We start from the raw sequence: 17,146 nt of genomic DNA, 5'->3' as shown, positions 1-17,146 counted from the left end.
TAGACAGATAGACAAGCAGACAGGGTTGGAGGAGAAGAGAAGAGAGGGAGTGTGTGAGTCAGAAAGAGGAGGAGAAAAGCCACTGTCTCTAATTTATCTGCAAAGGCACTGGCAGCCTTTCCACAGTTCTCTGTCCCTCCCCTGTGGGCTAATAGTGACCTGAATTACTGCACTGATCGCTGCTGTCTCTGTCTCACACACTCATTACATTACACACATCACCACATCATCGCAAACTTTCTTCTAAAGCGTATTGCGTCCGGGGGCAGACTTTGCGTATTAGATTGTCAATTCTAGCAGATGACTTTTTTATGCACTTGGAAGAATCATCGCCTTTGATCGCCTGTGCGTTGCAACTTTACTTATGATTCGTCTGACTCTCAGCCTTCATCACTGAACAATGCTATGAATATTTATCATTTTGTAAGTCTGTAACTATCTTCATAACTAAGCCTGGTTTGGTCCTGATATGTAGCTAGTGATTAATTATTCTGCAGTCATTGAGGCTTAGCCATGCTGCAGCAGCATTACACAAACAGACCCTAATAAGGATCAGAGACTGGGTAGTGATGGGGAGAACTCCTGGCTCTCTTCCACTGGCAGAGACAATATGCTAAGTCATGATATTCACTACAGACTATTGCAATGCAGGAGAGAAGACACTAAACAGTGTTTTTAGTTATTTTCAAAACCTCTCGAGGTTAAAGGCAGTGTATGTGTAGTCCATTATAAACACACAGGCACACACACACTTGTCTGGAGGTGAAACAGACAGCACGTTGTCCTATCCGCTCAATGTTAGACTGTACTAACAGCTGTATCTGTGTCTTACACACACACATGCACGTACGCACGTACGCACACACACACACACACGATAACAGCGTTTAACATCACTGTCTATCTTCGACTTGTATAAACTGTTGAGACAGATTTTCATCACAAAACATGATATGCTAATGCATTTCTCTCTCTCCTTTTCCCTTCTCTCCCTCCCTCCCTCTCTTTGCAGGTTGTTTTCAGCTATGTAACGTGTTTCGTCAGAACATGGAGATAGATCAGTGTCTGCTGGAGTCTCTCCCGTTTGGCCAGCGCCAGCGGCTGGTCAGGAGAATGCGCTGCGACCAAATAAGGGCGTACTACGAGCGGGAGAAGACCCTGCAGAAACCGGGATGCGGAGTCAAGGTCAAAGCCCCGCCCACCAGCCACAGGAAGCGGCACCGCATTCGCTTCAGCCTCGGTGACGTCATACAGGACACCATCATAAGCCACGACGACAAAGAAGGTGTGTATGTGTATTTCTGTGTGTATGAGGGCGTGGGGTGGGGGGTGGGGTGGATGTTAGCTACACACACATATAATATAATATGTCATTTAGCAGACGCTTTTATCCAAAGCAACTTACAGTCATGCGTGCATACTTTTTTACGTATGGGTGGTCCCGGGGATCGAACCCACTACCCTGGCGTTACAAGCGCCATGCTCTACCAATTGAGCTACAGAGGACTCCAAAAGGGTTCTTCGGCTGTTCCAGGGAGAACCCTTTTTGGTTCCATGTAGAACCCTCTGTGGAAAGGGGCCTACATGGAACCCAAAAGGGTTCTACCTGGAACGAAAAAGGGTTATTCAAAGGGTTCACCTATAGGGACAGCCAAACAACCATTTTAGGTTCTAGATAGCATACTCACACTTGAGAGTTAAAGCTAGTTTTTATGTATTTCCAGGGATTATATCTATCAGTAAAACTGTCCTAGATTTGTGAAGCCGATGGCATCATATCTGAGTTCAGTAAGATTCCATTTGAACTATTGAGTTCTGACAGTTCTATTAGCTTTGAGTCAGTGCAAACAGAATAGGCAGTGGAGGGTTTGTGAGTAGTACTGAGTAGTACAGGCTACATGCGACCTACTGTCTCCGCACTTACATCATTCTCTGCAAGGCGAGGGACCCTTTCAAACATCACACGCACACACACACACATACTCACCTTCATTGAGACACTTGGCCAGTCTGCATGGTTTGGGTTTGCTCTCTCCACACCCATCTCTACAGTACATACTACATACCTACAACAATGAAACAGACCTCATAGCATCATTATCCCATCTCTCTCTCTCTCTCTCTCTCTCTCTCTCTCTCTCTCTCTCTCTCTCTCTCTCTCTCTCTCTCTCTCTCTCTCTCTCTCCCTCTCCCCTCTATTCTGTTCCTCCTTCAATATTCTCTGCATTTGCTCTCCCAAGTTTCAGCGGCTAATCAGTATTCTGCTGAGAGTGAGTGAGTGAGCGTGAATGTGTGTGCGAGCGAGCGAGTGTGTGTGTGTGTGTGTGTGTGCAGCAGCTGGGAAATGGCAGGTGGATGTGTTAAGGGTGAGGAGTGGCCATTAGCTTTACAGTATAAACTCATTCTTCACACTGTTACAGGCTAGTCTGGACACTAACTCTCACACACAGACAGACACACACACACTCATGCAAACACACCTAGCTAATACAAATGCAGCTCTTGGGAGAGAATCAGATGTAAGTAGTATGGGATCGGTAACGATGACGATGCAACAATTACAGAGTTCAGATTTCATTCATTCAGCCAAAGTCGCCTATTTCTGCCTGTGACTTTGCGGCGAGGATTAGCAGTACCGGTATTCTGACTGTAGTCTAACTCTCTAAGACAGTTGGGCAGATTTACTGTTTCCGTGGTGTGTGCGTGTGTCTGTGCGTGTGTCTCTGTGTGTGTCTGTGTGTGTGCGTGCACGTGTGCGTGTGTGCTTGCATGTCTGTGTGCATGTGTGTGTGTCTGGAACTCCCCATTCTAACCACTAAGAGTTTCCTTATTAGGGATTCTGCCGAGGCATCTGAGGGGAGAGAAGGAGCTCTTGTGAGTCTGACTCGAAATCAGGCAGGGATCTAAGGGAGGGTTGGAGACTACCATTAAAGCCACAGGCCCATACACACAGAACTGCAGTCAAACACACTTTATGTCTTCATGAAGTATCACTACTACTGGATACTCAATGAGGCTCAGGGGAGACTTGCTGCTTTTAGTATAGAAACATATTTATCTCACTATGGCCTCCTCACTCCCTCTTTCTCCCTCTTCTCTCTCTACCTCCCTTCCCTTTATCATTCTCTCTCTCTCTCTCTCTCTCTCTCTCTCTCTCTCTCTCTCTCTCTCTCTCTCTCTCTCTCCCTCCCTCCCTCCCCTATCTCTCTCTCCACCCATGCTCTTGTGTTGCCAGCCGTTTTCCCAGCTGTCTGTGTCAGACCTCCCAGCAGCCATTGCAGGTTACTATGCTAATCTCCCCTCTTTGGCTGCCAATGATCTTCAGCTGGTGTGCCCATGCAACTGCTCGACAGAAACCTGGGGCCTTTGACTGGACATGAATTGCCGCTGTTTACCCCCGACTAGAAAGCCTATTCACCATTTCAACAGCATGGTAGAAGACTGGCACAAGACTAGCTTTTGTTATGGTGGGTATAGTCATCTGCCAACCAGTGGTCTGACTAACTAGACTTGCAACATTCAAGGCCAGGTTGGACAATGTTGTTAGAATTAGGAATTAGAATACTAGAATATTAAGAATAGTTATTTTAAAAGGATCTTTATGGTGTTGGACAAGATGTTGTACTGCAGACTTGATGTTCCATGGATAGACTACATTCCGTGTAGAAGGATACATGATGAGAAGTCTAATTGGACTCCATTGGACTGAATTGCATGTTTGTTGTTCCTGCTATTAGTGCATATTTGATGCTCCTATGATCATCTTTGCTATGATTATCTTTGGTCTGTTGACTACCTACTCCTTATTAAGGAAACAGTGTGTTCGGTTCTGTCTGTGTGTGTGTAGTGTTTCTTGGAGGCAATGTCAGTTTCTGTGTCTCTGTTTGTCTGTGCCAATTACTGTGTGGGGACTTACAGTATTGCTTCGCAGAATGTTTCTGTCTCCATCCCCATATCCATTTATATGGAGGGAACATGTTCGCCTCAGGCCCGCTTCTTCTTAGGAGGGATCTGGGAACATTTCCGGAATTTCATCCGTGGCAAAATCCTTAATCATTTTTGGAGAGGAGGAAATGTGTAAATACCCACCATGTGGAAAGGCCTAGGGGTCCATATGGGGGGGGGGGGTAATTTAGGGGGCTTGCCTTTACCAAGCTTCCCAAACCCTGTAAAACCGGAATAACGGACTCAGCACGAAACATGAGGAGGTGGGAGGATGTGTGGAAAGAAAATCAATGCTTGGTATTCCACAGGGATCTCAGCTCAGCCCGTTGTTCTTAGTGATGAAATCAGCTCCTCTGTTCTGGAGATGATGGGAGAAATAAAACTCTCATAGTTGAATGTAGCTGATTGGGTTGTCGCGTTGCTTTATCTTGCAAAGGCCTTATCTGGTGGTGAATCTCTCATTGAAGTGAAAAGCCATGAAATGAGAGTGATAGACTGTGTCCAAACGGTTTATCTAGCCACAGCGAGCCATGGGGATATTATGCTATGCAGTATCCATGGAATGAATGTCTTCTGCATTAGATGTGTTAGGTGCTCGTCATAAACATCCCACCTCCCTCTGTAATTACTTTTATTTTTACATTTTCAGCATAATTCATTCTTGATTGATACAGTATTGGCCGCTGAACCAATAGAGTTGAGAAAACAACACCTTGTAACGTGACTCGTTAACATTTAAAGGATGCAGTGTATGTGTTTGGCATCTCTCTCTTTCTCTCTCTCTCCGTCTGTTTGTCTATCGTAATTAAACTTGGTCAGTATGGAGCTCGCTTTGGGCACAGATTCACAGATAGACTAGAAACACACTCTGCTGACGAGGCAGGCTGGTAATAAGAGATGTACACACACACTCACATACACACCCACACACACCCACACACACTCACACACACCCACACACACTCACACACACCCACACACACACACCCACACACACCCACACACACACACCCACACACACCCACACACACACCCACACACACCCACACACCCCTTATCAGCAATCACTGATGGAAGCAGATAGGAAAATAAAGAGCGACAGAGAGGGGAGGAGATGTGGAGCGGAGAAAAGAGATTGAATGGGGAAAATTTGAAAAGGGAGGAGAGAGGGCTATGAGATCCAAAAAGTATAATGTGAGAAACAAAGAAAAGGAAAAATGAGGGTGGGATGAATGAGAAAAAAAAGAGACAAAGAGAGAGACTCAAGCCCTATGTATCAGCTTGATTCCTCCTTGCCATATGTAAACTGGGACTTCCATGCCTAGTGACATTTGGTGAAATTGCCTTTCTAAAGTAATCTCTTAACTTCATCAGCGGAAGGCAAGGCTGTGACCGGAGCATCTGTTTCCCTTGACAGGCGTGGAACCCCAAATCAATTCCCATCATGTTGTTCCTGTACCGTTCCAGAATGATATGGAATATTCCAAGCTGGGGTATGGTTGGTATATACCTGTGTTATTGAGGTGATATTGGATGTTACATTCCCAGCCAACATCATAAGTCTGATGAGATTGAGTCTATATGAATGATTTTTATTCTCTTATATGAGGTTAGAATGGGGTCTGGTAGAGCGATACACTACATGATCAAAAGTATGTGGACACCTCCTCGTCGAAGATGTCGTTCCAAAATCATGGGCATTAATATGGAATTGGTCCCCTCTTTGCTGCTATAACAGCCTCCACTCTTCTGGGAAGGCTTTCCACTAAATGTTGGAACATTGCTGCAAGGACTTGCTTTTATTCAGCCACAAGAGCATTAGTGAGGTTGGGCACTGATGTTGGGCGATTAGGCCTGGCTCGCAGTCGGCGTTCCAATGCATCCAAAAGGTGTTCGATGGGGTTGAGGTCAGGGCTCTTGTGCAGGCCAGTCAAGATCTTCCACACCGATCTCGACAAACCATTTCTGTATGGACCTCGCTTTGTGCACTGGGGCATTGTCATGCCAAACTGTTGCCCCAAAGTTGGAAGCACAGAATCGTCTAGAATGTCATTGTATGCTGTAGCGTTAAGATTTCCCTTCAGTGGAACCATGAAAAACAGCTCTAGACCATTATTCCTCCTCCACCAAACTTTACAGTTGGCACTATGCATTGGGGCAGGTAGCGTTCTCCTGGCATCCGCCAAACCCAGATTCGTCCGTCGGACTGCCAGACTGTAAAGCACTTGGAGGTCCCGTTCTGTGAGCTTGTGTGGCCTACCACTTCGCGGATGAGCCGTTGTTGCTCCTAGACGTTTCCACTTCACAATAACAGCACTTACAGTTGATCGGGGCAGCTCTAGCAGGGCAGGAATTTGATGAACTGACTTGTTGGAAAGGTGGCATCCTATGATGGTGCCACTTGAAAGTCCCTGAGCTCTTCGGTAAGGCCATTCTCCTGTCAATGTTTGTCTATGGAGATTGCATGCCTGTGTGCTTGATTTTTAAACCTGTCAGCAACGGGTGTGGTTGAAATAGCCGAATACACTAATTTGAATGGGTGTCCACATATTTTTGTATATATAGTGTATAGATATTACCTGGGTATGATAGAGTGGCTCTCTCCCCAGCTGCAGTTCACAGCTGTTTGATAACCTTATAATCATAATCTAGGCATCGCATCTCAATGCCTTTAAAACACCTGTTTAATATTAGCTCATCTACCCTTTGTTACTCAATATGACCTAACCCAAAGAGGGTGTTTTAACATCAGATTTATAATTCATGATGACATGATTATGTGATAGTGTTGTGATTGATTTATTAGTTAGATTTCATACTACATCATATCAGAGTATGATAATGCTTGAGATTATCTTTCACTGTTGGTACTAATGTACTGTACAGTAGAATCAGCATCAGTGTGTGGGTGGGTGTCATGCCGTGCAAGCATTACACAGTCAACTGAGACGTCCTGTCACTTAATTAAGACAAATGTGATTACATGTGGGAAGGAGTGACATATCTTTCACAATCTGGAGAAGGGAAATCACCCTCTCTCCTCCTACTCTCTAGCTACTCTCCTTCTCCTCCTCTCTCCCTACTCTCCTTCTCCTCCTCTCTCCCTACTCTCCTCCTCCTCCTCTCTCCCTACTCTCCTTCTCCTCCTCTCTCCCTACTCTCCTCCTCCTCCTCTCTCCCTACTCTCCTCCTCTCTCCCTCTTCTCCTTCTCCTCTCTCTCTACTCTCCTCCTTCTCTCTCCCTCCTCTCCTCCTCCTCTCTTCCTCCTCTCCTCCTCCTCCTCCTCTCTCCCTCCTCCTCCTCCTTCTCTCTCCCTCCTCTCCTCCTCCTCTTGACTCTGTCCTCTATTGATCAACAGGTATAGATCTAGACAGACAGACAGACAGTGCGTAGCCTAGCACCAGTAACACTGTGTCTGTCTGTAATCAGCTCCCTGAGATTGAAGGACGTAGAAGCACTAATAGCCTCCGCTGTCATGGATTCATGTCTTCATCACCTCAGAGTTTAGCACCACACACACCTTTGTCAAGACAAATAGCCTACATTCACAGTTGCGCTAATTGCATGTCTGAAGACACAGCTTGAACACAGGTTGGCATTTATTAGGATGACTCATGTACCAGAGGCAGTTTTGCAGAGTGGTCACTAGCTGGCACAGCCACATTGTCATAAAATCTGATTTTAAACCTAACCCTAACCTTAACCACACTGCTAACCCTAATGCCTAACCCTCACCTTAAATTAAGCAAATGTTTGTTTTCATGAATTTTTAAGATATAGCTAATTTTGATTTTGCAGCTGGCCCATCTAGCAGAAATCACCTAGGTCTGCCTCTAGGACAAGATGAATTACAACAAACCTAAACCTGCAGCTTGAAAACATGGGGTACATACAGCTAGCTTTAGTATTGTCCATCTTGAAGATAGTCCTCACCCCCCAGACAGCTCTGGTACAGTTATCTGTCTGTCAGAGCTAGAAGCTGGCTGGTTGTCACTGCCACACATTGATCCCTTTCCCAGGGGCCTTTGCAGTGGAAGGTACAAAACCTCTCTGTTGATGTAATGAGAGAGAAATAGAGAAACCAGCAATCTGTTTCTCAAACGAAAGGCAATGACTGACTCTCTGTGAACATTGATCTGTTTCCCAAATAAGGAAACAGATCAATGTTTTTAATTGTATCTAACCGATGTGTGAATTTAGCCGGATACATTACTTGAAGAACAGGAGGAGTGTAGGAATAAGGAAAATAAATACTTGAATTCATTTGTTGCTAGATTTGCTCAGTGCAAATGTAATTTAGATTCCATTTCTTAAAGATGAGCTATGCTGTATTCGCTCCACCATTTCCTGGATGCTAAAATTCTTATAATTTGTCTAATTTCAGTTTATGTGACAAAACAAGCAAGTATAGTATAGAGAATCATTGTACTATCTAAACTGCTGTGCAATATCTTTTCCATAACCAAAAAGGATGTATTATCAGCTGTTTGAAGCTGGTGTACAAAAGTAAAAGAAGCAAAAACTAAACCTAAAAATGGGAAGCATATAAATAGCGCACCTAGAACAGATCTACCACTTCTTCGACTTTCACTGAGAATGACAGATCTATAACTCATATTTATATTGGATTTGGTTTCAGGTGGTCCTGAATTGTGCAAGTTCTCCCACTTAAAAAGATGAGAGAGGCCTGTAATTTTCATCATAGGTACATGTCAACTATGACAGACAAAATGAGAAAAAAAATCCAAAAAATCACATTGTAGGATTTTTAATGAATTTATTTGCAAATTATGGTGGAAAATAAGTATTTGGTCAATAACAAAAGTTTCTCAATACTTTGTTATATACCCTTTGTTGGCAATGACACAGGTCAAATGTTTTCTGTAAGTCTTCACAAGGTTTTCACACACTGTTGCTGGTATTTTGGCCCATTCCTCCATGCAGATCTCCTCTAGAGCAGTGATGTTTTGGGGCTGTCGCTGGGCAACACGGACTTTCAACTCCCTCCAAAGATTTTCTATGGGGTTGAGATCTAGAGACTGGCTAGGCCACTCCAGGACCTTGAAATGCTTCTTACGAAGCCACTCCTTCGTTGCCCGGGCGGTGTGTTTGGGATCATTGTCATGCTGAAAGACCCAGCCACGTTTCATCTTCAATGCCCTTGCTGATGGAAGGAGGTTTTCACTCAAATTCTCACGATACATGGCCCCATTCATTCTTTCCTTTACACGGATCAGTCGTCCTGGTCCCTTTGCAGAAAAACAGCCCCAAAGCATGATGTTTCCACCCCCATGCTTTACAGTAGGTATGGTGTTCTTTGGATGCAACTCAGCATTCTTTGTCCTCCAAACACGACGAGTTGAGTTTTTACCAAAAAAGTTCTATTTTGGTTTCATCTGACCATATGACATTCTCCCAATCCTATTCTGGATCATCCAAATGCACTCTAGCAAACTTCAGACGGGCCTGGACATGTACTGTCTTAAGCAGGGAGACACGTCTTGCACTGCAGGATTTGAGTCCCTGGCGGCGTAGTGTGTTACTGATGGTAGGCTTTGTTACTTTGGTCCCAGCTCTCTGCAGGTCATTCACTAGGTCCCCCCGTGTGGTTCTGGGATTTTTGCTCACCGTTCTTGTGATCATTTTGACCCCACGGGGTGAGATCTTGCGTGGAGCCCCAGATCGAGGGAGATTATCAGTGGTCTTGTATGTCTTCCATTTCCTAATAATTGCTCCCACAGTTGATTTCTTCAAACCAAGCTGCTTACCTATTGCAGATTCAGTCTTCCCAGCCTGGTGCAGGTCTACAATTTTGTTTCTGGTGTCCTTTGACAGCTCTTTGGTCTTGGCCATAGTGGAGTTTGGAGTGTGACTGTTTGAGGTTGTGGACAGGTGTCTTTTATACTGATAACAAGTTCAAACAGGTGCCATTAATACAGGTAACGAGTGGAGGACAGAGGAGCCTCTTAAAGAAGAAGTTACAGGTCTGTGAGAGCCAGAAATCTTGCTTGTTTGTAGGTGACCAAATACTTATTTCCCACCATAATTTGCAAATAAATTCATTAAAAATCCTACAATTTGATTTTCTGGATTTGTTTTCCTCAATTTGTCTGTCATAGTTGACGTGTACCTATGATGAAAATTACAGGCCTCTCTCATCTTTTTAAGTGGGAGAACTTGCACAATTGGTGGCTGACTAAATACTTTTTTCCCCCACTGTAAATGCATAGCTTAATGCCTCTTACAGTATTCATGAAGCATTACTCACAGAGGTTCACAGAAAGTATTCCCCAAATAATGCTGTGGAATTTCAAATCCCAACGCTTCACTAGAGGACTTTTTCCGCGTCACAGATCTCGTCATGGAAATCTGTGATCTTAGAATGTTGTCTTGTCTGAGAACAGTGCATATTGTTCTTCCTTAAGGAGGGAAACAGAGAGAAGACTCCAAAGCTAACTTAGAAAACATGGAGCAGACAGTCGAAACGAGGGATTCAGGTGACTATGAATGTGTGATAAGAAGCACTGAGACAGAATCATTTAGAGGGATGAGAACTTACAATCAGTTTCATATTGGAGGGTTGGATGGGGTATGGGGGGATACATAGGGAATAATATGGATGGTAAAAAGCAGGGCTGTGACGATACCAGTATCGTGATATTTTTTATGGCAAAAATAAAAACACGAAGCAGACTAAACTCTTTGGTCCTTTAAAAACCAACTGTATGTAAAATATTGTGTGCTATAGCATTAGGGCTGTTTTCCTAAGGAATTTAAATATGCTTCGTGTTTTAGTTCCTTGCCACGATACTAACGAGTATCGCAATACTGGTATTGTCCCGACCCTAGTAGAAAAATAAGTAAGGTGAAAAAATAAGTGATAGGAGAAAGGAAACGTGTGTCAAGTTATTGAAAATATACTCAGAATGATTTGATGGAGCAAGAGGATGACATCTGGAGAATGGAAATCACCCTCTCTCCTCCTCCTCTCTTCTCTTCCTCTCTCCTCCTCCTTTCTCCTCCTCCTCTCTCTCTCCTCTATAGAATAGAGAGCTGGATTGAGTGGGAACTGAACAATTGTATTTGGATCCCATCCTCTTATGGATCAGCCTAGATACACCCACGATGTTTTAGTCCCTCTTCCCCTGTCCCTAGAGGCAAAGCTACAGTATAGCTATATACTTATCATTAAGTCAGCTGACATAGCTCTCAGGGCTGTAGTGGAGCATCACTTCTATTGTATATCATTAACTCAGCTGACATAACTCTCAAGGCTGTAGTTGAACATACTGTAATTATACACCAGTGGCTCGCTAATGTTGTGCTAATGTTTTGGAGACTGGAGGGCCTCTGCCAGGTCTGACACATTTTGAAATTGACATTTTTGTCATTTAGCAGACACTCTTATCCAGAGCAACTTACAGGAGCAATTAGGGTTAAGTTCCTTGCTCAAGGGCACACCTAGTCGGCTCTGGGATTCGAACCAGCGACCTTTCGGTTGCAGCCCAACATTCTTAACTGCTAGGCTACCTGCCGCCCTATGGTACAAGGACATATTTCCCTGACTGGAATGAGTAGAGACACGTTCCCCTGACTGGAATTAGTGGATACATTTTCCCCTGACTGGAATGAGTGGAGACATGTTCCCCTGACTGGAATGAGTGGAGACATGTTTCCCTGACTGGAATGAGTGGAGACATGTTCCCCTGACTGGAATAAGTGGAGACATGTTTCCCTGACTGGAATGAGTGGAGACATGTTTCCCTTACTGGAATGAGTCTGACTTAGTGTCTACATCCACAGAAATGTTTCTCTATGTCTGATCTGACTCTGCATCTATAACTGATAAGGAGACTGTCGAGTCATCAGGAATATATTCAAGTCTGGCATTTGGATTCATACTGCATTCCATTCAGTGTTTGTATTCTGGTTGCATCTGGTTAGAGTTTGGCTGCAGAGAAGGGACTGTATGATAGCCAGTATGTGGTAATCCTTTGGAGGGCTGAAGAGTGGAATATGCTGATGGGGAGGATAGAGTCATCTTTTACTGTAAAGACGAGTGGATGAAAGACTAAGTCTGTAGCGGAGGTCTGGAATTGACTGAGAACATCTAGTGATGTGGTCAACCCTACTGGACTCTGTGTGTAGTTCTCTCTCTCTCTCTCTCTCTGCTGTGCTTGTTGATCTCAGCTCTCTCTCTCTCTCTCTCTCTATTTCTCTCTCTCTGATGTGCTTGTTGTTCTCAGCTCTCTCTCTCTCTCTCTCTCTCTCTCTGCTGTGCTTGTTGTTCTCAGCTCTCTCTCTCTCTCTCTCTCTCTCTCTCTCTCTCTCTCTCTCTCTCTCCATTTCTCCTTCCCTTACTCTACATCTCCACTACGGCTCCCATCTGGTTGCCATGGAAACTCCACATATGTCTCACACAGCTGTTTTGCAGTTTTCCCCAAAATGACAGCCGGTTGTTTCTCTCTCTTTCTCGCCCACTCCCCCTCTGTCTCTTCAGAGCCAAACAGCCTGATGAAACAGAGCACACAGATGAACACACTAACGCAGGGCAAAAGAGCAAAAACATATTTTGCGTTCATTTCCACTGCTGCCAAACCACTCACTATCTTAGAAGGCACTGATAAGCATGTTAATCATGAAGAGAGAATATCCATTGGTTTTTAATGACTGGATATGAGCTGGGTGGTTGTATCGTGTATATGGGATGGAGAAGACATGGTCTTAATGTGTAGAGATACAGTATAATGGACCACAGCAACACTGAATTAGCATGTCACCCACGTGACTACACAGCCAATTAGCATGTCACCCATGTGACTACACAGCCAATTAGCATGTCACCCACGTGACTACACAGCCAATTAGCATGTCACCCATGTGACTACACAGCAAATTAGCATGTCACCCATGTGACTACACAGCGACTTAGCATGTCACCAACGTGACTACACAGCCACTTTGAAAGCTGGTGTCAGCCAGACTAACACTGAATAGTACCTGTCAATCAATCCAATAGTAGAGCAGGACAGTGGCTAAGGTTGGCATATGAACCACTAGTAGAGCAGGACAGAGGACTGTGTTGATATTTTGACCAATAGGAAAACGGAGCATTGGGTGGTGTTGAAATATGGACCAATATAGAACATTGGAAAGTGTTGACATGATCTAATAGAATAGAAACAGAACATCCACCATATGGTCCAGCATACAGCAATTATCTGTCTGATTGCCCTGAGGGTCAATACATACTATAGCTCTTGACTTCTGACCTCTGTTGAGTCACGCTCAACTAAAGTGGGTGTCGGGTGAGGCAACCAGCACATATCACATTGCAAATAAAACCTTAGGTTGGGATTAGAAACTAATACTACACTAATGATTCATTGAAAACAACAACAGTACTGCAACCATTTCATATGAACTGCTTTATCTCTGTTAAATGTAGCTTAATTACTAACATAACTGGGATTATATTCCTGAGCCTCAGGCAGGAGCGAGAGAAGGCGTGTGTGTGAATGTGTGTGTGTGTGTGTGTGTGTGAGAGAGAGAGAGAGAGAGAGAGAGAGAGAGAGAGAGAGAGAGAGAGAGAGAGAGAGAGAGAGAGAGAGAGAGAGAGAGAGATAATTGTGTTGATTGACTTAATGAAAGCTGTGTTCTTCCTCAGCAACCATTTAAGCGCCATTAAGCACCAAGGAGTGTGGATGTAAATGTGTGTGTGTGTGCTTGTGTTTCGGTGACTGTGTACTCATACCTGCGTGTCTGTGTACTGTACGGGCCTGTGTGTGTGTGTGTTTATAATTATAATTCATCTATAAACAATTAAGGATCTTGCATTATCAGGAAAAAACTGAGATTGGTTGGTTGATCTGTGAGGTCCTTACAGTATAGGCCTATGACCTATAAAGAAATGAATGGAGCAGCCTGTAAAGGTATTTTGATGATCTAACTGACTAACAAGTGATCCCACTGGTTCTACTGAAACATGCACTGCATGGGCAAACTCTACTGCAGTACTACTGTTAAATTACTGTTACACTGGTGCTAAGTCCTAGCTCAGCTCAACATGTATCCGCCCTACCAGCTGCCGTGTGTGTGTGTGTGCGCACACTTGTGCGCGTGTGATCCTTAAAAACACATCAGTTTAGATAACGACCACTTAGGCTAAGCGACCCCATGGGGTTCATCACTAGGGTTCATAGGATGGAAATTACAGTGGTTATTACCCTCACTGCTAACAGCTCTGGTTAAATTATTGTTTGAGAGTCAGTGAGTTAGTGTGTGCACAGGTGCTTTATAGGTTGGTGTGTGTGTGCGTGTGTGTCTGTGTCTTGCGTGACAGAGTAGTTTGGTGTTTTGCTGAGGTAAGGTCTCCCAGTGTTTATTCAGCATCCATCTTGGCTTGTCACTGTTGTTGAGGGAAAATGTCTATAGCCCTCTATCTCTCTGTCTCTCTGTATCTCTCTCGCTCTCCTTCTCTCTCTCTGTCTCTCTCTCCGTCTCGCTCTCCATCTCTCTCTCCGTCTCTCTCTCGTCTCTCTCTCTGTCTCTCTCTCTCTCTCCATCTCTCTCCGTTTCTCTCTCTCCGTCTGTCTCTCTCTCCATCTCTCTCCGTCTCTCTCTCTCTCCGTCTCTCTCTCTCTCTGTCTCTCTCTCTCTCTCTCTCTCTCTCTCTCTCTCTCTCTCTCTCTCTCTCTCTCTCTCTCTCTCTCTCTCTCTCTCTCAGTCTCTCTCTCTCCGTCTCTTTCTCTCTCCGTCTCTCTCTCCATCTCTCTCCGTCTCTCTCTCTCCGTCTCTCTCTCTCTCTGTGTCTCTCTCTCTCTCTGTCTCTCTCTCTCCGTCTCTCGCTCTCTCTCTGTCTCTCTCTCTCCCCGTCTCTCTCTCTCTCCGTCTCTCTCTCTCTCCATCTCTCTCCGTCTCCCTCTCTCCGTCTCTCTCTCCGTTTCTCTCTCTCTCTCTCTGTCTCTCTCTCTCTCTCTCTCTCTCTCCGTCTCTCTCTCCGTCTCTCTCTCCGTCTCTCTCTCTCCGTCTCTCTCTCTCCGTCTCTCTCTCTGTCTCTCTCTCTCTCTCCATCTCTCCGTCCATCTCTCTCTGTCCATCTCTCTCAATTCCTCATGCTCTCTGTCTTTTCATCTCCTCCGTTTCTCCCTCTCAATAGAAGCATTATTGCCTTGGTTTGGGAGTGGTTTGGGAGTGGTTTGGGAGTGGTTTGGGAGTGGTTTGGGAGTGGTTTGGGAGTGGTTGGGCCAGATCTGTGTGAGTCTTTGAGTAAAGGATCAACAGTTCAGTGTTGCTTTCTTAATAGAGTACAGCTTTTTGTAAAGCAGATCTACAGTACAAATCAAAAGTTTGGGCACCTACTCAAAGGTTTTTCTTTATTTTTTACTATTTTCTACATTGTAGAATAATAGTGAAGACATTAAAACTATGAAATAACACATATGGAATCATGTAGTAACCAAAAAAGTGTTAAACAAATACAAATATATCTTATATTTGAGATTCTTTAAAGGAGCCACCCTTTGCCTTGATGACAGCTTTGCACACTCTTGGCATTCTCTCAACCAGTTTCATGATGTAGTCACCTGGAATGCATTTCAATTAACAGGTGTGCCTTGTTAAAAGTTCATTTGTGGAATTTATTTTCTTCTTAATGCGTTTGAGCCAATCAGTTGTGTTGTGACAAGGTAGGGGGGGTATACAGAAGATAGCCCTATTTGGTAAAAGACCAAGTCCATATTATGGCAAGAACAGCTCAAATAAGCAAAGAGAAACGACAGTCCACCGTTACTTTAAGACAGGAAGGTCAGTCAATCCGGAAATGTCAAGAACTTTGAAAGTTTCTTAAAGTGCAGTCGCAGAAACCATCAAGCGCTATGATGAAACTGGCTCTCATGAGGACTGCCACAGGAAAAGAAGACCCAGAGTTACCTCTGCTGCAGAGGAGAAGTTCATTAGAATTAACTGCACCTCAGATTGCAGCCCAAATAAATGCTTTACAGAGTTCAAGTAACAGACACATCTCAACATCAACTGTTCAGAGGAGACTGCGTGACTCAGGCCTTCATGGTAGATTTGCAGAAAATAAACCATTACTAAAGGACACCAATAAGAAGAAGAGACTTGCTTGGGCCAAGAAACCCGAGCAATGAACATTAGACCGGAGGAAATAAAATTTGAGATTTTTGGTTCCAACCGCCGTGTCTTTGTGAGACGCAGAGTAGGTGAACGGATGATCTCTGCATGTGTATTTCCCACCGTGAAGCATGGAGGAGGAGGTGTGATGGTGTGGGGGTGCTTTGCTGGTGACACTGTCAGTGAATTTAGAACTCAAGGCACACTTAACCAGCATGGCTACCACAGCATTCTGCAGCGATACGCCATCCCATCTGGTTTGCGCTTAGTGGGGCTATCATTTGTTTTTCAACAGGACAATGCCACAAAACACACCTCCAGGCTGTGTAAGGGCTATTTGACCAAGGAGAGTGATGGAGTGCTGCATCAGATGACCTGGCCTCCACAATCACCTGACCTCAACCCAATTGAGATGGTTTGGAATGAGTTGGACCGCAGAGTGAAGGAAAAGCAGCCAACAAGTGCACAGCATATGTGGGAACTCCTTCAAGACTGTTGGAAAAGTATTCCTCATGAAGCTGGTTGAGAGAATGCCAAGAGTGTGCAAAGCTGTCATCAAGGCAAAGGGTGGCTACTTTGAAGAATCTAAAATCTAAAATATATTTTGATTTGTTTAACATTTTCTGGTTACTACATGATTCCATATGTGTTATTTCATAGTTTTGATGTCTTCACTATTATTCTACAATGTAGAAAATAGTAAAAATAAAGAAAAAATGAGTAGGTGTGTCCAAACGTTTGACTGGTACTGTATGTCTGTGTGAGTACAGTCAAATAGATGACGGTTTGTAGAGCAGAATGATCAGATCTGTGTCAGTGTGTGGTGCATGATGTAGATACTACATATCTGTGTCAGTGTGTTAGTGCAGTGCACTCTGGCTCAGTAGAGCTGATGTAATATGATGTGACGTGAGGGAGTGAGCCGTGTGTATCCAGGCAGGCGCTCCACCTATCACACCTGCTGCTGTAATGGTAGTGAGCTCACACACTCTGATACACTCTGACTGCCTGACTGATAACTGACTGACGTCTGATAACTGACTGATAACTGACTGACTGACTGAC

General features: G+C 44.3%; 1 protein-coding gene across 1 annotated transcript in view; it reads left to right on the top strand.

Annotated features, from left to right (window-relative positions):
• The first annotated feature begins 1,017 nt into the window (after positions 1 to 1,017).
• LOC121536376 (unconventional myosin-XVI) overlaps positions 1,018 to 17,146 on the top strand; it is a 179,804-nt gene continuing 163,675 nt past the window's right edge. The window contains exon 1 of the mRNA XM_041843646.2: positions 1,018 to 1,285. Within this exon, the coding sequence (XP_041699580.2) occupies positions 1,048 to 1,285 (238 nt within the window). The 5' untranslated portion in view covers positions 1,018 to 1,047. The remainder of the gene's footprint in view (positions 1,286 to 17,146) is intronic.

Source organism: Coregonus clupeaformis, chromosome 23, assembly GCF_020615455.1.
Source record: "Coregonus clupeaformis isolate EN_2021a chromosome 23, ASM2061545v1, whole genome shotgun sequence".
Classification (NCBI taxonomy): Eukaryota; Metazoa; Chordata; class Actinopteri; order Salmoniformes; family Salmonidae; genus Coregonus; species Coregonus clupeaformis.
Note: the sequence above shows the minus strand (reverse complement) of the source record. Positions and strands in the feature narration are given on the sequence as shown.